We start from the raw sequence: 27,778 nt of genomic DNA, 5'->3' as shown, positions 1-27,778 counted from the left end.
CATCTCGATTTTTTGGCCGATAAGGATCACAAATCTCGACGGACCTTGTTCGCTCGATTCGGTCACGAACACAGCTGTCATATTTTTGCAGATGTGAGCTTTCGTCGGTTTCAGCATTGCCCGTAACAAAAAAGCTCTCGAACATTCATTCTAGTTCATTCAATTGTCAAATCTATCGGTCTCTCAATCGGCAATAACAAACATTCATTTTCGGTGAAAATCGGGAACTGATTATCGCGGTTTCTTTTTTCACATAATCATCAGGTGATAATTAGTTGCCATGAGTGTAAACGGACATTTTTTAGAAATAGATATTGGCAGCGTTTCTGAAATATCGACTGGTCCGCTGGATAGATACTGTAACCAATACCCGAATGACAACTACCCGAATGCGATATTCACTCAAATACAAAAGATACAATCATTTTGGTTTTACTATAATCAGAAATCTTACCGGGTGTTTGATTTTATGGACTTTGAGTTGATTTTTTGAATACATCAATGTGATCCATTCATTACTGGCTGGTTGTGTTCAATGCATCGAATGTTCAGAGTGATCGGTTGTTTAGTTATTTAGATTGACTCTATGAGAAATACCCGAATACCATTTACCCGGAAGTGACATTTTCCTGAATTGTATATGGTACAGTGAACCAGACACAATCGTATAAATTGAAACTTCTGATGTATAAGAAACCTTTCTATTGCCAAATTTGGCCTTCGGCTATTAATTTGACCTCATTTTTAATTGAGCGAATGATGAGCTAACAAATAGTTTTATTGTCAAAAGTCAGTATTAAGACTTTTAGTCGATGGCTAATTCATTTCTTAACTATCATATAGCGGAAAATCTTCAAGGGCGTAAATAGCCATCAGACTTGAGGGGGGCCACGGTCCCTTCTCATGAGAAATAAAAGTCGTAAAAGATAACTTAACAATGCTTGTTTCGATTATATTTGTGAACTGATTATAGTGGTGCACATTCATACAGAGGTAGATCAAAACCAAAAAATCGTCCAAAACCGATTAGTTGAACAATTCCTAGATACCAAATGTCACTTTTATTGAAAAATAGTAAACGTAAATCTTAAAGATCTCGGATAGAATACAAAGATTTAAAAACAGACTAAAATCAGAATTTACCATTCCAATTCGATTTGATTTTTGCAAAGTTGTAAAACAAGATAAAGATTTAAATGTATCAGTTCAATTGAGGTTCAAGATCAATGTGAAATTCAAAGCTCTTGAAGCCGACAAAAAAACCCAAGCTATTGAAAAAAAAAAACACTTGCTAGTTTGAAAATGTGGATTATTGTAACTCAGCATTTCTGTAGCGAATGATTCATGTCTCCGAACCTTTCGAAACCAAAATTTGAATAAAGCATTGAATATTACCGTTTTTGTTAAAGTTAAAACTTTAAATCCTAAAACTGCTTGGCTACCATCACATTGAAGGATTGAACGATACAAAAATTCAAATAAAGCTGTCGTCAGGAAATTCGTACGAGTATCAATAGTTTGAAGAAAGCAGGATGGAAGCTATTTTGCTCATGGTTTTCCTAATATCCAATCAGAGTAAGATAAGGCAAAAGTTCGACCTTAGTGATATAATCAAAATTTTCATAAAAACAATACTATACCGTGAACCTACAACATATTTGCTGTGATTTCACTGATTGTCTTAAACGAACTTTTGCCCCACCGGTGGGGCAAAAGTTTGCTGGCCGAAATACAAAATACCGGCACTTTTAGGACAGACATACTTTATACCAGCCATAAACTTATGTTTACAGATAAATGCACACTAATTTTCCATAAAAAAATTGCCCAAATCCCAAAAAAGCAGTTTTTTGCAAAACTAAGTGAAAATGTGAAATGTTGATGTCTTTTTTTTTCGCACGATCAGGCAAATTTTGCTAAACTTGAAGATAATATGTGAATTTTGGGTAATTTGTAAATTTCTCTGCGAGCTTATATGGGTCGAACATTTACCCCGCTGATTCGAACTTTGGCCAAACTATGGACCAAAAATTGATTCCAAGCAATTACGTAGTAACTAATACACCTCAAAGCATCATTATGATGCCTTAAAACGCCCTAACATAAAAAATCAAAGAAGATTTTATCCCTATTTATTTTCATACAATGAGTTTGACCAAAAATTATTATTTTTTCGTCAAAACACAACAAATAGCCATAATTTTTCCAAACCTCAATCGATTCTTATGATATTTGTAGTTAAAGTCTCTTACTTGAACACTATGGCATTTATAAAAATAAAAATCTTGTCCCACGCGAACTTTTGCCCCACTCTCTCTAGTAATGTTCAATTTTGGGCTACTAAAAATCGAAAAATAAATCCGGCTGGTCTTAAAATATAAATGTACGACTGATAAATACATATTTACTGAAATATACATTAGCTCATGCTTGAAAAGCAATCAGTTTTTATACACCAGATTGACATAGATTGAATGATAAAGGTCGCCAAACAAACGTGTTTCATTGGACTTGGTGAAATGAGAAATCTGAGCCATGAGAAATTTAAGAATGTTTTGTGATTTTACATGTATAAAATTCTAATGTTAGTGTGACTTACAGAAAATTGATTGCATGCTTTCTCAATTTGTTCAAACTTGAAATAAAAACATCGTCGATATCTCGTCATTGATCTAGAAACAAGTTTTATCAATTTGTCACATTTTAATGCAACTGATTCACTGTCGTCTATTTACCAGCAGTTCATATCTATTCCTCACGTCTCGGAGACAATTTTATCGAATGACTCATAAATTTTAATATGAAACATTTGGAAGTTCGCGAAAAATTTATATAAACTAAGACTTTTTTTACCACTTTAACATAACTCTCATGCACAAACATTTACCAGTAACTACGATTCGTTCTAGATAATTGGTCACAAAATATCGCAGCTTATTTTAAAAAATGAAGATACTTTGGTTTTCTAATTAAAATGGATCAAGCCAGTTCTGCTAAGTCTAAAACATGCTTCAATGAATTCCAATGTCGGGAAAGGGCAAAAAGGAAACAGTATGGATATATGTGACGATTTAAAATTACATATTGCTATTGCCTGTCAAACAATGATCATTCATAAATTTATATTCAAACTGTACATAACGCGTTTAGTATCATAAGTGCATGTTTGATACTAAAAACTAGTTTTAACTATATTGTCATTTTTTTCCCTTTTTTTTTGGGGGGGGGGGGGTTTGGCAAGCACATGATTTAGAGGGGCCAAGCCCCCCCCCCCCTGGCCCCTCCCTATTTACGCCAATGAAAATCTTTCGAGTTCTGTTGTTGCAACAACTTAAAATGATAAAACTGGCCTTTGGTTTTGTGTTATTTTGATAATATGTTGTACAGAATCTGTAAAACATGAGCAAACATGATTCTTCATCCTCTTTCTTGTTGTTTATGGTCTTCCATAATATGATTTATTTTTTCTACTTATTGTTGATTAGTTGAGTAGTATCTTCCTTCTTTATGGTGTTACGCCCCAACTGGACCAAATTCTGATTCTCAGCTTAGTGTTATAATTTGCACCTCCAAAGTTATTAGCTAAGAGGTTTCTATTCCAATGGATCATTTTAGTATTCGTATACCGTGTTGTAGGTGCAAAAATACTCTGCTCAGAAAAGTCGAGAAAATTTTCTTAACGAAAAGATCCTCGACTGATGGAATTCGAACCTACGATCCTTTCGGGTATTTGTTATAGAATCATTTAGATTGATGCAGGAATGCATCAGGAATGAGTCAACTTGGAGCTGTTATCAACCACACTATTTGTTAGTACATGATTCGTTCAAATAAAACGGAATGATATGGTCGAGAATCTAAATTTTGGGTTTTGAAGGTTTTTTATGAAGCAGAAGCACTAGTTTTTGAAGATCGTGTCTGATTCACAATACTATATATAATTTGGGTAAATGTCGCATTCGGGGAAATAGAATTTGGGTAAGTGTCGCATTCGGGTAAAAGGGTTTCGGGTATTTATTATAAAATCGCTGGATAACATAGATAGAATCACTGAAAGCCATTGACATTTTCCTAGCTAATTTTCACAAATCAATATCAAATTCCGAATCTACTTTTTATGTTTAATTAGTAATTGGCAAGAAATAAGCCTACAATATGATCGAAACAACTTTGCCTTGTCGTACTGGTGATATTTTTATTATGAGTGATAATCAGAATGAATGCTGAAAATCATCACGATAGAATCGTTTCATCATATTCCTGTCGATGAATATCCTATACCCAATGAACATTATTGCGAGTGAGGAAACTTAAGATTCATTCCAAACAGTGAACTAGTATCTCACTGATTCAGAAGGAGTTCATTCATCTGTCTCATAAATAAACAAAGAAGCTTTCATTCTCAGCAACAAGAACAACAAACCACTAATTGCATCACAAGTTCTTGAGCCGTTTTCTTCTTTCTGATCTTACCTCCAATTGGGACAGAGCCTACATCTCAGTTACCAAAATTTTTTACTGAGAGATGTTAAGGGTATTTTTCAAGATTTTTCTACCATTTCAATAACAATACTGGCATTTAACTAGCGCTGAATAATAGCAATCTCACTGCATCCTACCTGAAACCAGCTTGCAGGTGGCAATTAAATCAAAACGTAACCTTAACCGCATATTCACACGCCACGACCTAAAGGATACCTACAGACAATTGGCAGAATGCGTGGTTCAACTGCCAGTCTAGTGGTTCAATTTCACGACGTAGATTGACACAAAGAAACTATACTACCGACAGCAGCGCTTCATAATAAATTCTACTCGTTTCACTCGCTGACTTCAACTTCATCCGCACACTTGGCATCGATACATCAGTAATGAGGATTTGCCAAAGCAAACCTACCCCTGCTGTCGAGGGTTTCAACGGATTGGCAGTCGTTCTTTTTTATGATGGGTATTAATTTGATGAACGCACATTGTATTGACTTTCTAAGAAGTCAGTCTGCTGGAGAAGTTCCAAGCGGGTGGACTAGAATGCGAGTGGCTTTGCATTAGCTTCATAAGTTATGGAATGGATCCGAGACCGAGACGAATGGAATGTTTTCGTTTGGGAATGTGACTTATGATTGATTCCATAAGTTGGTTGATACACCACGTGGATGATTTGTATTTGCCGTTACGTGCGATCAGGTACGAGGTAAATATAGAGCACGAAACATACTAATTATCATTTAAGTAGCACGTATCTATCCATTGTATTCGTGTGATCCATGGAGGAGACTGTTATGAGATCATGAAACAATAGAAACTATCGATTTCATCTTGGAAAATGGTGTATCATTATTTTTCACTGATGTGGGTGGACCCAAAGTGCATCAGATTGATCGAACTTGGAATAGAGTGATTACGTGTGGTGACACATATCGCGTATTAGTTGTAGTTCCCGACGGGATCCAAACGAACTGGAATGTTCGTCTGAAACCTTCACACAATTTCGCACACCTTCCATCGTTGCTTTTATCAGTCCCGTGATTTTCCCGGGAAAGCTGTTCTCGTCCAAGATTTTCCGGAGTTAGATACGATAGTATCGACCGCGTAGAGCATCGGTGATGCGTTGGGACCCGGTATTCACGACATTTTTGGAGGATTTGCCGTACAGTAAAGATCTGGTCCGTTGACGATCGTATGTCAACAAAGCTGGCTTGATAACTTCTCACGAACTTGTTTACTACAGGTGACAGACGACGGAAGATGATCGCCAGATAGAATTCAGAGTAAATGTTAGCGCCACAATAGGTCCTGATGTCGATAGTGTCGGAGAAGTTCCGTCCATCAATCAGAACGTGGTCGATTTGTGATACTGTCTAATGTGGTGATCTCCAGGTGTATCGGTATGGAAGGCTGTGCTGGGAGTAAGTGCTACGAATGGCCAATTTCTGAATTTCTTTTAAAATCTAAAAAAAATGTACAAGCTTTAAATTTATGCGTATGTTGTAATTATTCTAGAGGTCACTGTATTATTTTAACATATGAAATATTGAGATCTGCTTGGTTTATATCGTGAAAAATTATGTTGGAAATAGAAGAATCTTTAAAATACTCGATTCAACGATTCTTCTATTTAGTTGATTGAACAACAAGGATAATGACTTCCCTAGCAAAGCTTGAGATCATATTGAAAACTAGTTTTGATGTTGTGTTGTTGCGGGATTTGATAACTCAGTATGTTGTAATTTTGGTCGTTTAAACGGTTAAAATATTAAAACTGAGAGTCCCTCTTCCGGGGCCCCTGTACATCACTGATCCGAGTCTCCTAAACTTTTTTGAACTCTGAACGATTTCTGGAATAAAGTTTTGGAATGGAATAGTCTAAAAAATATATACTGGAAAATTAAGAAGAGCCCACTATGCAATTCCAGACTGTGGAATTGTCGATTATGAAATATTTTGACAAATTCTTCGGAGAACTCCTGGATTCATTTATTTCCACTTAACTTAACAGATGCTTGGTAGGTTCCTCGCAAGATCCCTGCGGGCTGTTGATAAAACCTTCTAATGACGTCTAGTTAGATATTTGGCAGAGGTCTGATTTCAAGTTGACCTCCAGGCATTATTCAAAAGCGCTCTTTATAGTATTGTAAAAGAGAAGATTAAAACAACCCAAAACCCGAACATCAGTGCCCTATCTCAAATTTAACTAAATGTCAATGTACTGAAAGCAAAATAAATAGATCAGCCGTTTGAGTGAAAAGAACCTCGCCAAATATTTTCTCACATAACTGTAAATGAAAACAACTTCATCCTCATTAAGTGGAGTGGAATGAACTCCCTTTTGATTACTTTTTTTCATGTGGATAATGCGGGTAATTTACAGAGTAGTCCTACAAAACTCGATTTAATTTTACAGAAGCTTTACGAAAAAATGGGCACTGTTTTATCCCAAATTTCTAACATGGCTGACATTTCAAATAGTGGCATTGAAAGTAAATTAAATGTTTTCAAAACTGTTCACTACAATGGACGTGTACCAATAACTCTGTAAGGCGGCATCCACTAATTACGTAACGCTTTAGGGGGAGGGGGAAGTAGGCTCGAACGTTACGGCTCATACAAAAATTTTAAATTTTTCATACAAAAAGCGTTATTGAGGGGGAAAGGGGGTCGAAAATTTCCAATTTTAGCGTTACGTAATAAATGGACGCTGCCTAAAGAATTTTTAGTGATTTAGTCGGTAATCTCTATTAAATGTTCATAGTTTGGAATATGAGTAATGCCCGGAGTTCGATACCAAGAAATAAATACAATGTTTGAAATGCTACTAATAAAGAGATAAACAAATATCAAGGGAAATCAGACTAGGAAGAGATAATTGATCTTGAAGAAATTGTCCTTATTAAATCTTTCCCATAAATGTCCTCCATTTAACAACACAACTTGCTCGGTGGTCGAATCGCCATTACAATCGTGAAGTTTGAACGTTTTTTTTTTTTCATTTCTCATCAAGTTACGAAACCTTCGTCGAGCAGATGGAGCGACTGCTGCGCGCTTTTTGCTCGTCTTTTGAGTGGCCAAACAACGGAACGTGCCTCTTACATGGTGTGCCGTCAGCCACCAATTCGGACACCGGACACCAGACTTAGCGTTGTTTCCTCTCTCTCGCTTTGTTTGTATCCGATCTGATTGCTGTTGGTAACTGTTTTATCTCTGATGGCATCACGTAAACCAAAATGTATACAAAATATACCGGGGTGCGCCTCTGAATCGGAACTACATTACCCCTACAAGGTTGTGCATCGCAAAAGTCTGAATTTGTTTGGGGAAGCTCACAGTCAAGTGGTTGTTAATTACAGTATCGGACATATAAAATGCAACAAAGCCGTTTTCGCATACAACATTATTAGCTTCAGATGCTAAACTATATCCCCACCGTTCCACAACCGATTCTATTCTTTGTTATAACTGTCACAGAAGTTGTGTGGAAACTACCGTTTTGATTCATATTACGGACAGCTTCAAATTCCGGACACTCTACTTTGTATGGGAAACATTTCACGCGAAATGTTTCAATTTTTGCTGTTCAAAAGTTCTCAAATTCAAGGCTCGTTTTAGTAAACTTTTTCCATAAATATCTTTGAAAATTTATAATGCCCAACTACCTTAGATGTCTCTTTGGTGGTTTAACGATTTCGAATGATAATTTGACTGTTACATTAATGATTATCATGAGCTGTCCGGAATTCGATTCAAAGTGTCCGGAATATGGGGCAAAAGTGAGGAAGCGTCCGGAATAAGAATCATGAAAAGGCCACACATTTTGATTTATTTAAAATTATTGCAGTTGCGGAAGCGTATTCTTCACCCACCGTTCGAAAGTAAGGGGCTTCCGACGCTCGATAGCGTTAAGGAATCATACAGAATGATTTATTTTGTATGCTCTATGCTGGGTTATATTTCCCTGAGTCCTTAAGTGTCCGTAATATGAATCAAAACGGTATTGGTTCGAAAGTTACAGATTTTGACAAGAAATTCAACAATACAAAAAATGATATAGCAGAATAACTACGTGCCTAATTATCTTGATGCCTTCAGTGCCTTTGTTCCTTATCACTTAATGAACAAATGTGCTGCAGACACCAAGTTTGACGCATTTGTTTTTGCTAAAACACTTTTTCTCTTTGTGCCTTTTTTATCAAAATTCAACCTATCTGTAACTTTTGAATCAATAGTTTCATACAACATTTTCAATAGTTCTCGAAAATTGAGGCAATTTCTAGTTCGTCATAGAACAATAACAAAAAACCAGTTGAAAAACGACAAAGATATAGCTATCTTAAATTGATAATTTTGTATGGGTAAACGGCTTCAGGGCATTTTATATGTCCGATACTGTATGCTTTTCTCTCATCCGTACGAAAATTAAATCCGATTTGGGATAAAATCTATACTTTAATTAAAAGGCAATTATCTCTATTGTTTTGTTCAGTTTTTATAATGTCGTTATGTAACATTAAGTAATTTAAACTGCCATTCCTATTTCCACTTTTACTGATTATGTAACTTTTCTCTTTTTCAGCTTGACCAACAACTACCTCTTCGAAGTTCATGGACATTTTTGCAAAGGTGCTAAGCCGCATCAGCGTAAGAAGCCGTACCGGTGCGCAATAATGCAAACATTTCAAGCTTGTAAGCAATCGAAATAAAAAAAATCGTTCCAATATTAGCTTCAAAACCTGTCCTCCGAAGGAGATTCGATTTCCAAATCAAAACAAACTCAGAGACTCGATTGCTCTCGAGCAAACAAGCGACGTACCCGTCAAACTAGGAAGCTGCCCGTCACACGATGCCCGCCTATGCCGGATTCGACAGCTTTGCGTCCTCGCGCAGGACCGCCGAATCGATTTACTACACGGCGAAGGAATTCGACTCGGCGGACGAATCGGACTGCCTGCGGCCACACCCGATGCCGATATCGCGTCGGCCGAGCCTGATGGAATCGCTGGGACCGGCCGATGCCATCTTCAGCCGGCGGTACGTCGATCCGTGGGACATGGAAAATTATATCTACGTGAGAAAGTGAGTATCATGTTACTTCTTTCATTAGATCAATTTGGTCATGTAAATAGTATCTAGGGTTGAGTAATTATGGATAGTACCTAGATGGACATAGCGATAAACGCAATAACAAGCTGAGAGTGACAACATTTGATAATAGGTTTGTAGTGTTCGTAGTTCAGTGTGGAATGTTTTTGAGATTTTGTTTAAATTAAAATCGAGAAGTTGTGGGAATAGTGGCAGGTAGTGTTTGTAATTTTTGTGCAGTTTTCTCCGTCAGTAAATCCCATGTTAGTCCATAGTATAGTAGCCTACCATAGAGTGTCACCATCAACCATCCAACATAAGCTAGTTTCGTCCACCTACCACCAGAGGGATGAGCAGAACAGATTGATAGCCAAAAAGGGCAGATAGTCGGTAATAAAGATGGACAGTATAACGGGCACGATGATCTCACGGAGTTACAGCTGTATTTTAATACGTTCAAAATAATAACACATTTTACTGTGATGGCAAAGTTTATTATTCATACGATACGATACAGTGGATACTAGTAACTGATATTGAGGAAGGCTACAAGTGGTTGTCGAAATACGCATATCTGTCAAAGATAAGCAATTAGGGCGGAACTAAAAAGCACAAGGTACTCCAACCTACTCTTTTGTTTCTCTTTTGAGATTCTCCTCAATGGGTTCGAGTACATTAAAAAGAATAAAAATTTAAGTTTTTTTTTTATTATTTTTTTCAAATGTTCATACCAACAACAAATTTTAATATTATTGCATATTTCGTCATTGATGTGATATTGAATCTCATTATTAATAACTTACTAACGATAAACTGGATATGATTGCAAGATTTGATTTTATTTTATCATTATTTTTTATTCCTCTCCACCCGGAAAAGAAGAAGTAAGGTCGAGTAATTGGGATAAAAATCATCCTAGTGTAGAGATAAAAAATAAATAAATAAAAGGATAAACTACTAAGGGCTTGATAGTTTATCCTTCTGTTATGTTTGTAAAGAATTCTTCATTTTGTCAATTTAAAATGAAGATGTATTGATCACAAGCCTCTTATTTTTAAGTGCATAAAACTATAAAGCCAGACATCGATAGATTGTCCGGTTGTCTAGAATTGTCAAAATTCGAGGTTTTCTTAAGATCTTCCAAGAGCCTAACAAGTAGAATCGCGACTATTAATGCAGATGTGATTGAGGAGGAACCCCTCTACACATCAGAGCGGATAACATTTATTAATAATATTAAATTTTGAATTGTTTGAAAAATAAAAATAATGATTTACATAATGACGTAAGTAAGATTTTCAACTGTCGAAACTGTACAACTACTTACAATGCCCCATTATATGGAGTGACAACGCTACGTAAGCAGGAATCAAAACAAGACACTATTTGCATCGATCTTACACTGGTACAAAAACGTCGTAGATGATTAACAAAAAAGGTGTATCATTATACGATGCAAAACTGTTAAAAAGTAATTCATTTAGAAACATTTTTAGAAGAAAAGAAATGTTTTCAATTCATTTTCTTAAACCAAATGCAAGTTACTTACATAGAATTGAAAGAAAAAAACTGAGATTTTATGTTAAGGTTATGACACTTCATGTTAGAGCTATTTTCTCAGGAATCGAGAATATTTGAGACTTTACATTCAAATATCAAAAATGTATGAAATTTTTATTTTTTTGTTTTAGTTTCAAAAACTTGTCGCTTGCCCTGGGCAGCCTAATCATAGTAGACCTTGAATTAGGTAGTACATCACTGTACATAATTGGGCCAATTTTGCAATCAAAGTCAGAAAATTCAATACAACGTTAACCGCCTAGAGGTATGCAACGTCATATGAGTATGAACATAGATGATCTACAATTCGTAGATGTAGATGCTACTTTTGTGATTGACTAGAACAATAGAAATTGTACAAGGAACCAACAGACGGAGCTTGGGGGTAGGTGAGACGGGGTTGGTGGTCCAATGGCTACTGCTTCTGCTTCATAAGCAGAAGCTTATGGGTTCAATCCCAGGCCCGTCCCTTTCCTCGTACTTTGTATTTGTTTATTTCACTTGCTTCTGTCTTCCACTCTTCATATATAACAGTTGATCTGTCACAGTTCATAGCATTTGCTAGAACCGGAGTTTTTGTCAGTGGGGAGGAGAGGAGGCAAAGTCTGGATTCACCTGGGTAAGTGATGCGACTTATGCAACCTTGATTGAAAAAGTCATCTATTGACATAGATGAAGACCAAATATAAAATATGTAGACAAACCATTCAAAGATTCTGCAATTACAAAAACAGAGATGTGTGTTGTGTTTTCATGTTATGATCGTTAGGTAAAGTAAGGAATGTTGGTGACATCCATTATTACTAGATACCGAGTATACCTCTGCATCTTCATGATTACCACAGGAAGGATTCACAAGTTACATCATATAGTTTCGATAGATAGCCTTCAATAAGTATCTAAAATAACATCGACGCTCCTAGTATCGAATTTTCAAAAGTTTTTTTTTATAATCACATTTTTTTCTTCGGTGTGTTGATATTTTCTATCGGCAATCATTCTTGCTATTTTTGTCGACAGATGTAGAATTAAACAACTAACAGAAAATCCGGAAGATAGCTGCTCGTCCCATTGGTCATAGTTTAGTATTCACATAAGACAATGGGTCTAGGGGGTGAGATTGGGTCAAAACGGAAAAATATGATATATGAAATATTTCAGCTAATAACGCTGATATTACTAAAATTTATAATTCATATGTTAGGGAACATATTACTACACATAATTAATCACAATTTACACTACACTTTTTATATTAAATTTAGGGGAGGGATTATTAGGGGCCGTCCATAAATGACGTAGCATTTTTTCACTGATTTTTTACACCCCCCTCCCCCCTCGTAGCATTTCGTCACAAATGCTGGTACTCCCCCCTGGAAAATACGTAGCATATCGATCAGAATCATAATCAAATGAAAGGATTGTCAAAATTACAAATTCCTGCTTGTTTGGCAGGTGGTCAATTAATGTGTTTATGTATTGTGTGTGTGAAGGTGTGAAATCTGGTGGCGATACGTTGATGATGTTTTCAGCATAGTTAAAAAACACATCTTACCCAAACTTTAGAAACAATCAATAAGGCTCACAAAAACATTGAATTCACTTACGAAGTGGAACAGGATAACAAATTGCCTTTCTTGGATTTACTTAGGGGTCGTCCATAAATGACGTAGCTTTTTAGGGGGGAGGGGGGTCTTCACGAATTTGTGACGAAGTGTGACGAGGGGGAGGGAGGGGTCCTAGCTAGTGGACGTAGCATTTTGAATCACGTCCGTAAAAAGAAAGGCGCTGATTTTTATACATTTTTTTTATGAAACTTCTTTTTTTTTACTTATAAACTTGGGTTATGAAATTATGATTAAGCTTCAAAACATTAATATGACAAGATTAAAAAAATATTTATGAAACTTTAGATTTTCTTGATAAATGCAATCAAACAGACGTTTTGAAGCTTTAAATAATTAGGTGAATATTAAATTATATTCGTGTCTAAATTAATAAATTTATAAATAAACAAAATAAGTTTAATGAATTGAATAAAAATCAATGCTCTAACTACTTGAAGTACATATTTTTTGCCATTTGTTAACATGACATAAAGTCAGCCGTTTTAGTTTTATCCATATTTCTTCAAGAAAATAATATATGCTCTTCTTGGCAAATATTACATTTAAAGCAATATATTTATCCCGAGAATTATGCCTTCAATATTGCAAGAGATCTCCACCCAATCATCTCATCATTTGTTTTGATATATCAATGCTCTTGATGGAATAGCCTGAATATTAACGAGGATAATAGATTCGAGTGTTAACAAAATTGCCCTATCATTAAATTTTGTTAATAACTCGGTAATTTGTAGAATTTTTATTATTAAACGGTTCCATTATAGGTTGTATAAGATTATTTCAATATGGAAACAATAATAAAAATCAACTGAAATAATAATAGAGATTATTGTATTTGTATAATAATCGCTAAAATTTTCTAAACATTCCAAATATTTCAAGTGTAATCTTTTATGTATCTGACCACTGTTTGCTAAAATGATTTGAAATTGGATAACATTAACGATGATTCATTTCAAATTAATATATTTTCTTGATCATCTTCATTGAAATCTATTTCCTAACAACGAATAATTAAAAAAAAACAATCCTCTAATATAACGGAACATTTGTTAAATATATTTTAAAATATATTGGACCCTAACTCGACAGTAACGAGCTTAATCAATCCAATCATTTTTTTTTCATATTTTTTATAGTAAACTTGTTTTTTATGGTAAGAACAGCAATAGTAATATAATTTAGTCTATAAGAAACTGGAAACCAAAACCAAGGAAAATGTTTATTTAAAACTTTTCCAAATTACTTTTGAGCGCTACTGTATATGAAACTGTTAGAATAGATTATCCTTTCATTTCAGTCAGTAATTAATGTCAAACTTTGTATTGTATTCCAATTTTTTGTTTCAACCCAGTCACTCAGGAAAACAAATAAAAAATATATAGGGGGGGTTGCTCGATATGCTACGTATTTTCCAGGGGGGACCAGCATTTGTGACGAAATGCTACGAGGGGGAAGGGGGGTGTAAAAAATCAGTGAAAAAATGCTACGTCATTTATGGACGGCCCCTTATTGTAAAGAACACTCATCACTTACATTTGAAATCTATAGAAAACCAACTAACACTCAACGTATTATTCCAAACACATCAAATCACTCACACCAACACAAAATGTCTTCCTTCAATCACATGATACATCGAATGCTAACAATCCCCCTCAGCGAAAGTGGTAGAAGAAAGGAACTTAACTACATTTTTAAAACAGGACAATTAAACGGTTACACAAGACAAACAATACAACAACTCATTGACAAAAGAACACGAGAACAATACAAACGTTCACTTACTACTCTGACACAAGAACAACCAACACTCAAACGTATAGCCGTCAATTACAACGATGAAATAAAAAAGCTACGCCCAATCCTACGAAAGTTTGGTTTCGAGTTATTTTTTACCAGTAGAAACAACCAACTCCAAACTCTCCTAGGTTCAACAAAAATTGACAGTTTATATAAATCAGGCGTTTACCAAATTACATGCGACCATTGCAATAAAATTCACATAGGACAAACAAAATGGACTCTCAATACACGTTTTAAAGAACACGTAACAGAAGTTACTAAAGCACACAAAGACACATAAAAAAGACATGTACACCATTTCAAATCAAAAGTTGCAGAACATATTTACAAAGCTTGACGTAGCGGAAAGCATATAAATTTTCAAACAAAACAACAATAAATTACCAAACAAAGATCGAGGAAATGGAAATTGTAATTTTGACAATCCTTTCATTTGATTTAGTACTCAATTCAAAAATGACCCCCTGTATACGATTACAGGTAGAATCTAGTACTAACATACCCACACACTTTTTTCTAGTATAAATAATAGATCCCTGCGATGTTCTCTTCAAACTGATCGCGAAATCGTGTTCTCCACAATGTTTGACAAACTCGTGTAAACACTTTGATTTTTCAATCTTACGATTCCACCACACAATCTACCCTTTCTAAACTGATTTTGGTGCAGCGCGGATCCGTTGATTAGACCATGGTTGCGCCCCAACAAGGGAATTGTATTCACTAATTGAGCCAACTGAAACCTGGAATGAATGATCAATAATCAAATCACGCATATAGAAGGAAAACCCCCTCGGAACTGTATTTTCGTTCTTTGGCAGAACGCTGCGAGAAACCGGAAGACAGTCATACGATCAGATCCGACGTGGATAAATCGTAGGCGTAGTAGCATTACTTGTTATCTGAAGATCCGTGTTATATTTATTATACGCATTAATGATCAATCGGATATTTGTGCCAATGAAAACTCTAGAATATTGGTCAAGGGTTGACGATATAATTCACCAGATGTTTGGAGAACCGCCATTGTTCGATCACTATTACATCATTGATTTTCGAGAATTATTTTCTCATTAGAACGACCCTGGAAAACAAATGAAATTAATAAATAACTATTCACTTATTCTATACAGAAACGAATAAAACTACGATGAATTGAATCTGCATTTGCATCCTACTTGTATCTGCCAGGAAGAGAAAAACGAATGACGGTCACGGTTGCCACGCGATGAACAGAGTCCTGTGATCAAACATAGCAAATTGTTTGAACTTGAACACGGCAGAACATGATCAGAACGCGTTCAAATGCATCTCTGCCTGAAACATCAAACAAGTCTACTTGGGGATTCCGTGCATTGAATAACAGTGCAACGCATTTTGACAACTTTTCAAACCAGCAACAGTTTTTCGGGCGCAGCAACAACGTAAAATTTAATAAAATGGATTTTTTTGTTTTCAAATTTAATTATTTATTAGTGTTTTAATGTTGTAAAAGCATTTCACGAAAGAACAAATGAATTGGATCGCTGAAATACCAGGATAATGACGTCAACAACTGACTGAAATCATTTCATCATGGAATGTCACATTGAAATTAAACTGTTTGCTTAGGTTTAAAATAATTATTGTTTAAGTACACCTTCGGGGAAACTGAATAGGCATTCTAGGCAATAGGTATGAGACTTTAAAGACAATTTTTAGGAAGAAAAACAAGAAAAAATATGTATACTTGACGAAAAATGCTGGGTTTAAATTTTTTTTTTCTCATTGCTCTCCAATTTTTTAATATAATTGTACTTTTAAGTGGGTTTATCATACTTGTGAAACATCTTAGATGTCTTTTGGTCTTGTTTGCATCGTATTTCATCAATATTTTTCAGCTGTCAATGGTTTTGCAATCATATTCTCAAAAACAAGTTATTTCAATTACAGTGACCCAATATCACCCCCTCTTTGGGGTGAGATTGGATCAATTTTCATTCACTTGTAGTGGCGTAGTGAATAATTATTTTTCTTTATTTATTTTGGACAGTTGTTAATGTACCATCAAAGTACATACACACCAAATTTGAAGTTTATTGGAGTTAAATTGCGATAGTTATTCAATAAATATTTCGTACATATCCTTTTTTGACCCAATTCTCACCCTCAACGACGGTAATACAAATGGCGAAGAAAAAATGTAAATCTTTTTTTTCAAGGCTAATTCTAATTAACGCCATATTTTGAGTGTACTCCATGATTTCATTGAGTTTGACAGTACCACGGACCATAATGTTTCGGTACATTGACATTGTACCGTGTGGGACCGAAATCCGTACACTTGATTGAAATTTCATCATTTTAATATCAAATAAAATAATATTTCACATCTAATTATTAATACAATAAGTTATAAGTTGTTATTCATGCTTACTTAATATAAGTAGGCCATGATTTGAAAATTGTAAAAATAAAAATGTGATCGCTTATTATCGTGATGATTAGTTTGTGTACCTCCTTAGTGCTTTGCTAAGAAGAGTCAATATAGTTTCCAACATACTGATAGTGCAATTTGCACTTTTTCTGAACCAACTGTTGATCACGATGTCTCCTGATAGTGAGTATTTGTAATTCCGATGGTGTAAATGCAGTTTCTTAACAGTAAAATAACCGTTTGGATGGATTATTGTGCTGTATGGATTTTGAATCATAATTTCAATTTGAATCTAAATCCGTACAATGCAAAACTTTAACCTATTTCATTACGTTTCAGCCAAAACATATGATAATATGAAGCTCGAATATAACGCTGATGATTTGAAAAAGGTTTTGAAGCAATGGCAAACCATTTCTGGAAGCTGAAAATGCCTTGGTATTTCTAAAATGACCATCAGAGATGCGGAAATAAATCAGTACGCCCAGGAGCTCCAACAGTTTTCACAACGGATTAGGAAACCGGAATTATGTACTGGAACCTTAAATTAACCGCTGTAAAATTGATATTGGATGTAAAGTAGGTATATTAAATTTGTTGATTCTGGTGACATCTCATAACACAAGGAATAATTTATTTATTTTTTCCTACGTTGGAAGCCTGGTGAAATCTCATAAAAAGAAAACCATGTTCGAAAAAGAAATTTAATCTTGTGGCTTAGGCGCTTTTTGAAACGCCACCATTTATCTGACTGCGCAAGCAAAACTACAAGTGTATTATCAATTGACGTAGCCCAAATAGGAGAGCATGATAGAGCTTTTAACTGATGTAAAAGATTTAAACAGTTTATTAATACAGTATTGGCAAAACATTTGCAACTTTTTCGATTTTCCATACAAAATTATCAACTTTGGTATGCTAGATCTCAGTTATTTATGGAGCAATTTAAATGAAATTTTTCCAGAAGATCAGGCATAACTTGAATTTTACCATATATTTTCGGATATTTTTCCCAATCACAAGTTCAAAAGTTATAACGATTTTACGAAAGTGTCATGTTTGACAAAAAATTAAATACTATTTATCTGAAAATCTAAAAGCCCTACACAAAAACTAATTTCAGCAAACTTGCTTATTTTGTCAAAATCTACAACTTTGCTGAAGATACCATTAAGCTTATCCTTAAATTTATATAGGTATGCCAATTATAAAAAATCGTCAAACTCGTGGTTTGAAAAATTACTCAAAAATGTAACTTAAACTTCAAGTTATTTCTGGAGCACTGTGAAAATTTCATTAAAATCGGACCATAAATTACTCAGATTTAACCCTCTAAAGATGACCATTTTTGTATGGAAAATCGAAAAAGTTCTAAATGTTTTGTCCAATAATGTATCATTATGAACGGCCACTTCTTGTGGTTCACATTTAATGAATATTGGCAATTCAAACATTCTGTAGTATATTACAAGCACAACAAAGCATGAATAACGTCAAGTACAAACAGAAGAAGATTAAAATGATGTCCTCTGCATTTTGAATTTTCGGCAGGTGTACGGATTTTGATTCAACCTCATTAGAGTGTACGGATTTCGATCCAAGACAAGTAGTTTTTATTCCCGTTTTATAAGGTTTTTATCTATGATTAATTATGTCTTAAAACATGTGGAAGTTGTAGAAAAAAGACTGATCGACTGCCTATTAGAAATCTAATATTTTTAACAGAAGCTTTAATTTGTCTTAGTGCTTAGGTGTACGGATTTCGGTCCCGCAGGTACTGCAGATGTCATGATGCTCCCGGGTTGAAGCCGGGGGTCCAAATTGTATACCTTGAGGGTCTAAAATGTATTGGGAGGTCCAAAATAGTGGAAACAGAGTTTTAAAATTGAATAATTAACGATGCATTTTGGGCTTTACTTGACCATGTGAGCATTTGTCTCTCATAGAGGAAGTTTTTCTGCACATGTTGACATGTTTATTGACTTGGTTACGGTGTGAAAATCATAAATTGTGACTAAAACCCAAAATCACTTCCTTAAGGGGTCCGAAATCCGACCGTTACCCTACTTGATGGCAAGACGAGATTTCCGGAGGCACTAGTTTCGAATATGTGTTAAAAAAATCAATTAAATTTTACATGCAACTTCTACTGGTACATTTACTCTATCATATTAATACGCAAAATTAATCGATCCTACCGCCGCTTTGGCGTCCTTGACTCTTGCATCTCATTGCCGCCGGCACCAAGTTGCTTCAGAGCTAGTACGCTTTAATATCACTATTAGGTGCATTTAAATGAGACACTGAAATATGTAACAACAACAACACGTGCGTTGATTGCTATACGGCATGCATTCCTTTCCTCATTCCTAGCTTGCGTAATGTAATAAAAGCAAAAAGTACCGTAATTCGGAGTTAAATTGATTACTGGTACTATTTTGAGCAGATCGATTTCTTTAACTCTCAAACTCCCAACGTCTGACTTTTCGTTAAAAATGAACTTTAAAAAATCATAACTTGGCCAATTATTAATCGATTTTGGGTCTTTTGAACTCAAACAAACCGCATACTCCTCAAGATTTATTGTGTCCCGGAAGAAATGGGATTGGCCACTTGGTTCCGGAGTTATTCCGGATTCAAATGGGGTATATTCGTTTCGGAAGTGATAGTTCCCTTAGATTTTTCAAGATTAGCGGTAAGAAAATTATTCATTGTGTACTTCCTATAAGTAAAAAGCTGCCAGAAGGTCGAATGACATTGGTTTTCATTGAGTCTGGCCATTTCGGATACCCGGTCACCTGGCACCGGTTCCTGAATGTACCCAGAGAGGACATTTTCTGAAACTCAAAGAATACTAGCGTGCGACGGCTCAAAATTCCTGATTTTTTGTCCGGAACATCATAGATATAATGCCAAAGACCAATATGAGGTTCTGGCCACATCCGGATACCCCGGAATAGGTTCCGGCAAGGCCTCAGTGGGACACTTTTGTAATCTTACTCACTCATATCGTGCGACGGCTCAAAATTCATGATTTTTTATCCGGAACATCATATATATATAATGCCAGAGACCAATATGAGGCTCTGGCCACAGCCGGATACCCCGGAATCGGTTCCAACAGGACCTCAGTGGCACACTTTTGTAAATCTTCTCCTTCATATCGTGCGATGGCTCAAAATTCATGATTTTTATGCTGCACATCATAGCTATTATGCCATGGATCAATATAATATTCTGGTAACATGCGATTACTCCAGAATTATTCTGATAAGACTCATATGCACTCTGTGTAATCTTCGTTGATTCCATTGAGATAGCTTTGGATCCATATCGATAAGTCCATGAGACATTTCTGGCTAGTCGTTTTTGTCAACATTAAAAACCGTGTTTTTATTTTATTTCTTTTATCGCGGATTTAAATGTTGTTTTGGCGATTCGATTATCGAATCCGACCTGTATTTGAATCTACAAACATATCAAGATTAGTTTGTTTTTCATTACACAATGCAACTAAATTATCTATTGGTACCACAGATCGGACTCGAGTATCGATTGTTTTTCACTCCGGATAATCGAATCCTCCGGATATTCGAATCACTAAAAAAAAGTTGAAATCTGCGAATAAAGAACTCAAATATTCTTCATTCGTTATTATATTTATATGATGCAGTGGCGTAGCAAGATATTATTTCAAGGAACATTTGGGGGTCTTGAGAAGAAAAAACATTTATAGATCAACGTACACAAAAAAAAAACTTTTTCAAACCCCCTTTTCTTACCTACGTCCAAAACTGCTAAACCATTCATATTGTATAGTGCAATACTAAATCATCTCAAATTTATGCATAAATACTGAACAACAAGAATATCAAATATCGTACTCCGGCTAATCGAGTCTAAAATTCCGGATAATAAAATCCCGGATAATCGAGTCCGACTTGTACTGAAATGTATATACAAAAAAAATACATCATGGGTTAGCCCCGATCTTGGTTATCTTAATGTTTCTTTGTGTCTTTTTTTTTCAAAATAGTTAAATTTAATCCGTGTTTATAAATACAAAAGTATGATTAAAAACAACTGTTTGATTTTGACACTGTTCGATATTGGCAACATGATTTTTTTTCTGGAATCCTGACAAAATCAAACGGCACTATACCTTATCAAAATTTATAGAGTCCTTTCTATAAATGTTGTTGAAAAAATTAATTAATTCTAAGACATGTTCGCTACAAATTCTTTTGACTATTTCATCCTTTATATCCTTTATGACAACATGTCGTTTTTTGGAATTCGTTCGCAATGCTAAATACATTTTTATACAATTTATTGTTAACCTTGATGCAATTGACTAGAGAAAAGTATGATTTTATTTTTAGAATATCAGTTAATCTTGTGGCAGAAGTGCTCCAAATTTAAATATTTAAGAAATTTGAAAATGTCTTCGAAAGTCATATGACGAAATTCTATATCATTTGTTAAGCTTTGATGCTGGTTCATAAACTACATCATTTTATTAATTTGTATTCGTCCTTAAAACGAAGCCATTTTTTTACACCTTGTATCCCTTATTATAATTGCTAACGACAGTATTGAAATTAGTTGCCAAGCTCTTCCGTGAGCTCCTCCCAACCAAAATCACCTAGCATCAATTTCTCCAGACTATCAAGTTCCTTCCAACACTGTTGACCAGTTGCTTAGATGAGTCAGCATTCGCATCCCTATGAGTGTGTTCAACGCGTATTGACCATCAAATCTATATTAGATTTTCGTCCATGCTAACTCTTCCTCCAGACTACAGCTCAGCATCTTCTTCTTCTTTCTGGCGTTACGTCCCCACTAGGACTGAGCCTGCTACTCAGCTTAGTGTTCTTATGAGCACTTCCACAGTTATTGACTGAGAGCTTACTATGCCAATGACCATTTTTGCATGCGTATATCGTGTGGCAGGTACGAAGATACTCTATGCCCTGGGAAGTCGAGAAAATTTCCAACCCGAAAAGATCTTCGACCGGTGAGATTCGAACCCACGACCCTCAGCTTGGTCTTGCTGAATAGCTGCGCGTTTACCGCTACGGCTATCTGGGCTACAGCTCAGCCTCCAGGCTATATCTCCACGAAGAGGTTCTGCTTCCGCGTCCAGGCTCTGTGTCTTAGTCCAGGTTCTGTTTCCTTCGAACCAGCCTCAGCATTTCGCTAAGACTTCAAGTATCAAGTCAGAAGCTTTATATTGATGTATGGAGTGATGCTGTTGGATAAACGATTCGGGGTATCCGGATGTAACCAGAACCTCATGTTGGTCCACGGCAATATAGCTATGATGTTCATGATGACAATTCATAAATTTTGAGCCTTCGCACGATATGAGTGAGTAAGATTACAAAAGTGTCACACTGAGGCCTTGTCGGAACCGATTCCGGGGTATCCGGATGTGGCCAGAACGTCATATTGGTCCTTGGCATTATATCTATGATGTTCCGGATAAAAAAATCATGAATTTTGAGCCGTTGCACGATATGAGTGAGTAAGATTACAAAAGTGTCCCACTGAGGCCTTGCCGGAACCGATTCCGGGGTATCCGGATGTGGCCAGAACCTCATATTGGTCCTTGGCATCATATCTATGATGTTCCGGATAAAAAATCATGAATTTTGAGCCGTCGCACGATATGAGTGAGTAAGATTACAAAAGTGTCCCACTGAGGCCTTGCCGGAACCTATTCCGGGGTATCCGGATGTGGCCAGAACCTCATATTGGTCTTTGGCATTATATCTATGATGTTAAGGATAAAAAAAATCATGAATTTTGAGCCGTCGCACGATATGAGTGAGTAGGATTACGAAAGTGTCCTACTGAGGCCCTCCCGGATCCAATTCCGCCGTATCCGGATGTGGTCAGAACCTCATATTGGTCCTTGGCATTATATCTATGATGTTCCGGATAAAAAATCATGAATTTTGAGCCGTCGGACGATATGAGTGAGTAGCATTACGAAAGGGTCCTACTGAGGCCCTCACGGATCCAATTCCGGCGTATCCGGATGTGGCCAGAACCTTAGTTTGGTCTTTGGCACTATATCTATGATGTTCCGGATAAAAAATCATGAATTTTGAGCCGTCGCACGCTAGTATTCTTTGAGTTTCAGAAAATGTCCTCTCTGGGTACATTCAGGAACCGGTGCCAGGTGACCGGGTATCCGAAATGGCCAGAATCAATGAGAACCAATGTCATTCGACCTTCTGGCAGCTTTTTACTTATAGAAAGTACACAATGAATAATTTTCTTACCGCTTATCTTGAAAAATCTAAGGGAACTATCACTTCCGGAACGAATATACCCCATTTGAATCCGGAATAACACCGGAACCAAGTGGCCAATCCCATTTCTTCCGGAACACAATAAATCTTGAGGAGTATGCGGTTTGTTTGAGACCATAGATCCAAAATTGATTAATAATTGGCCAAGTTATGATATTTTAAAGTTCATTTTTAATGAAAAGTCAGACGTTGGGGGTTTGAGAGTTAAGGATGCTGAATAATCGTTGGCAACATTGAAATTTCAGTATTACTAGCTTAATCATTTTTGAAATCATACAGCATTACAAGCATAGTTTTTTTTTTCAAATTATAAAATCATGTGTTCTCGTAGTGTGCTTTTTTTAAAGGGTAAAAACCTAATTTAGGCGTATCATACGTATTTCTAAGGTTTACGTTTGCAATAAAATGTTCAAATACACGAGTTGACAGAATTTTGATGTCTTCTGCTTCAGGGGAACCATATTTAGTAGATCAATTTCGCCCCAGTTGACATTTACAGTTTTTAATATTCAAGCTGTTGGAACATCAAATGTTGTTTCTTAAAAATATCAATTACGTATAAGTACTGATAAAGATCAACGAAGTGTGAAAATAAATTGTAACTTAATGATCGATTTACATCCGGCATAAGATACTGCATTCCTAGCGAAAAATGGAAAAATAACGATTTCCTTTTCCCAATTGCAGGCAAGTGCTGGACCCCACCTCGGAGTCCGAGGTGCCTCCATCGCCGGCCGGTGAGCCCATCCAGTCCAAGTTCTACTACGTCCCGGGGGATGTAGAAAGTTGCCGCGAGTGCAGCGCAGAAATTGTGAGCCCCGCTGCCAAGGGGGATCTCCTGGGTGACGAGGACGATCTCGAGGACGACGGAATCGATGACGACGACCTGGAAGTGGACGAACTGGACGTAGTCGATGACGATGGGTTCTACACCGAACGGTACGACACGGTCATGGAGGAGGACAGCATCGGGGGAGACGATGAACATGTCTACAGCACGTATACGGGTGAGTATGGAAAAGTAAATTCAACCTGATTCACCAGCACTTTGAATCATTCATCCTTACAGCAATCTATAACAAATGACACGCAGGATTTGTCCTTTGACGGATAGACCTGTGTCACCCGCACACAAAAATTTCTGACATCCCTGAGGTAACTCAGGTGAGTCAGATGTGAAAATATTGTATAATATTGGTCCCAAAATGCTGCCTTGAGGAACACCAGCCCTTACAGGAAGTCTTTCAAACTTGGAGTTCTGATAATTTACCTTCATGCCAAACACTGTCGAATGTCTTTTCTATGGCTAGAAGAGCAAGACTAACATTTGTTGAATCGAATTAAATTTGTAACACGTAAAAGTTTATGAGTCAACACTGAAAAGTACTGTTTTACAGCTTTTAGTACCAAAACTTCTGTCAGCATGAACAATTTGTATACGCACAGCATGAGTGTACGCTTCGCACTGAGAAGGACGACTGATTCTTAGCCAATTCGAACGTATTTCTGCGGAAATTTTATGACAAAGCAGCTGATTAATATTCGAGCTGTGCCAACGTTTGGGAACCGTTACTGGTGCAAATTACTTCCTACATTTTTTGCAGCAAAACCGATTTGCTCTATTAAGTGCAACAACCAAGCACCATGAAGACCGAAGATCAACCCGATTCGGTAAAACACCAATTGAATTTGCATACCAAGATACCAAGAGCACCTAGATAGGTTGGTCTCTGTGTGTAAAATAGCATTCGTTGTTTTATGTTGTTTTTTGTCGGTTTGGAGCCCCGTTTTTTTATCGTACGGGGAGAAACCACAATCATGGGACCGTGCGTCGCAAAACGGCCACCAAGTGGAAAAATGTAACAAATAACTGTAGTCAGTAACACTTTTCTTCGGTTGATGGCAGTTGGGTGCACAAAAACCCAAACTGGATCTACTTACGACGGGGTCTGAGAACTGTTTCGAAAAGAAATTGGCAACAATCAAAGCTTGTTCTCCAAGCTAAATCTAGTGAAGCTTAAACATATATAATTTAGAATACGACAATAACTTTGGGCGTTCTGAAATATATGAATGAATCATTTGCGGAATTGAACTTTCTTGTGAAAATTATGATAACCAAATCGAAATTAAGACATATGCTTATTATTTTGAAAGGCTCTAGATGTTACGACAAATAATGAAAAAATAGGTCCGCTCTTTTGTATATAGAAGATATACATATCAGAATCATAAAAAAGTTGAAAAGAACAGAACGATCCAACTTTTCCGGTACAGTTTTCAATATATTGCTAATTACTTTTCGATACATTCCACAAACGACTTGCAAGAGTTGCAAAGTGCAGCATTCAGGTCTCGATTCGTTCCATTCATTGGTAGCGGTAATGAACGCAACCGCGTGTGAGGCAAGGATGTGATTTGTTTTAAATTGCTTTGGCGACCCACCGGCAACAGTAGTAGCGTAGCAGATACGGAAACTGTTACGTAATTTGCCATAGACAGTACCTATACATATAATTTCTTGATCAACTTTCTGACGTGACCCATTTCCCACAAACATACCCGATTTAAAAGGCAATTTTACATATTCCACGCCATCATCATCAGCCCGCCATTTGATGGTCTAGAATTTGAGCCATCAGACATTGAACTATTTCATTCATCTAGCAAGTTTCTCCAGACTCATCATATGGTTCACGTAGTCGAGTATTTTCTTCTGCGCCAGTGCTTATTGGCGGTTAAATGAAGGTGTAATTACCTCAATTACTGCTGCTGTTGCTGCGGGTAATGCGCCAAACTTGCACTGTCGGTGCCCGAGTAGAAATGATTGATGGAAGATTATAAAAAACTGTAGGTTGTACGGTTCCTTAAAAAAAGAAAGCAGAAGCAATTAGAGTAATTTGGGGCAAAAGTTCTCAGTACGTATTTTTTCAGCGCATGAGAAAGAAATCCTGGCAGCACTGTTTGACCCCTTTTAAAACACATTGCATTTGAAGATGAATTTTAATACCAAAGTGACCAATTTGATAAGGAGGCACCCAATACCGGACACAATCTGGAAATGCCTCGAATTTTGTAAATGTGTTCATCATGGAATGCATTTAATTCAGGAATAGTATTTAATAGCCAATTCAAAGCATTTGCAACATTTACAAAAGTAATTTGAGTTTTATTGAGTCTGCAACACGTCCATCAAAAAACTTATTTCAAATGTGATGAAAAATAACACATTTTGCGTGTTGCTCTGAATTTTCATTTATTGCATACCGGTCTGATTCATATTACGGACAGCTTCAAATTCCGGACACTCTATTAATTCGAAATGTTCCAATTTTTGTCGCTCAAAAATTCTCACTTTCTAGGCTTGTTTTAATAGGCATTTTCCATAGATATCTATGCAAATTCATAATTCTCAACTACCTTAGACGTCTCTTAAGTGGTTTGACGATTTCAACTGATAATTTGACTCTTCCGTTTATGATTTTCATGAGCTTTCCAGAATAAGAATCAAAGTGTCCGGAATATGAGGCAAAAGTGAGAAAGCGTCCGGAATAATAATTATTAATTAATGAAAGTTCACAAATTTCTATTTATTTTAAATCAGAATCAAAATCTTCATCCACCATTCGAAAGTTAAGTGTTATGTGAAGGCTTGATAACGTGGAGGAATCATACAGAATGGTTTATTTTTATGCTTTCTGATAAGTTAGACTTTATTGAGGCCTTAAGTGTCCGTAGTATGAATCAAAACGGTATATGATACCATGATTGACGGAATCCATGTAAGATAGTAGTAGTTTACGGAACAAGTTGCAGAATGATGATTTTTATAGCACGTGTCGTAAATTTATCCAAGTAGGATAATTACGACGAGTGCTGTAAAAATCGAGTTCTGCAACGAGTTACGTACAACATTTTTTGCAATTTCGTTGAAGATTACTTGAGGGTATCAGAAATTACATCGGAAGCATTCACCATTATTTCACAATTTTTGAAAAATTGTTGGGTAATGATTCATTGCGCAACTCAAAACAGTTGCGTAATGAGAAATCGTTGCGTAATGAATCATTACAGCACTGGTTTCAGTCGCGTAATGTAATGACTTTTCCCGCACTGCATACTCCAGTGCAGGAAAGTAGGCCGTTTCATGACAGACTGGCGTGATGAAAAACAGCCTTATACGATGAGAAAATGCAAAAATGTATATTGAGACACTGGCGCAAAAAAAAACATATACACTCCCGTGCAAAAGTTTGGGTTCACCCCCAAAAAAATATACAAAAGTGTTCTGTCCATATCTCTGAGTTAAGAGTTATTCTTACTTCGTATGTATTTTTCCAAAAACATTTTTTGATTTTTTTATACTAAATTTTTACTTAAAGTTGTGACATTTTTCAAAACACAATTAAAAATCATATCTAATTTCCTCAGCTTTGGATCGACCAAAATGTTAAATCAAAGTGTCATTAGAATCG

General features: G+C 36.1%; 1 protein-coding gene and 1 long non-coding RNA gene across 9 annotated transcripts in view; one reads left to right on the top strand and one right to left on the bottom strand.

Moving 5' to 3' along the window:
* LOC5572399 overlaps nt 1-27,778 on the top strand; it is a 151,134-nt gene that overhangs the window by 48,408 nt on the left and 74,948 nt on the right. For all 8 annotated transcript variants that reach the window (XM_021850540.1, XM_021850541.1, XM_021850545.1 and 5 more), the window contains exons 3-4: nt 9,068-9,567; nt 23,991-24,310. In XM_021850540.1, coding sequence (XP_021706232.1) covers nt 9,335-9,567; nt 23,991-24,310 — 553 coding nt within the window. In that variant the 5' untranslated portion in view covers nt 9,068-9,334. The remainder of the gene's footprint in view (nt 1-9,067; nt 9,568-23,990; nt 24,311-27,778) is intronic.
* Nucleotides 15,459-15,972, bottom strand: LOC110678051. Its single transcript, XR_002501423.1, has 2 exons — nt 15,717-15,972; nt 15,459-15,651 (listed from the first exon to the last, which is right to left on the bottom strand). It is a non-coding gene; the product is annotated as an uncharacterized LOC110678051 (long non-coding RNA).

The sequence above is a fragment of the Aedes aegypti genome, chromosome 3, assembly GCF_002204515.2.
Source record: "Aedes aegypti strain LVP_AGWG chromosome 3, AaegL5.0 Primary Assembly, whole genome shotgun sequence".
Lineage (NCBI taxonomy): Eukaryota > Metazoa > Arthropoda > Insecta > Diptera > Culicidae > Aedes > Aedes aegypti.
Note: the sequence above shows the minus strand (reverse complement) of the source record. Positions and strands in the feature narration are given on the sequence as shown.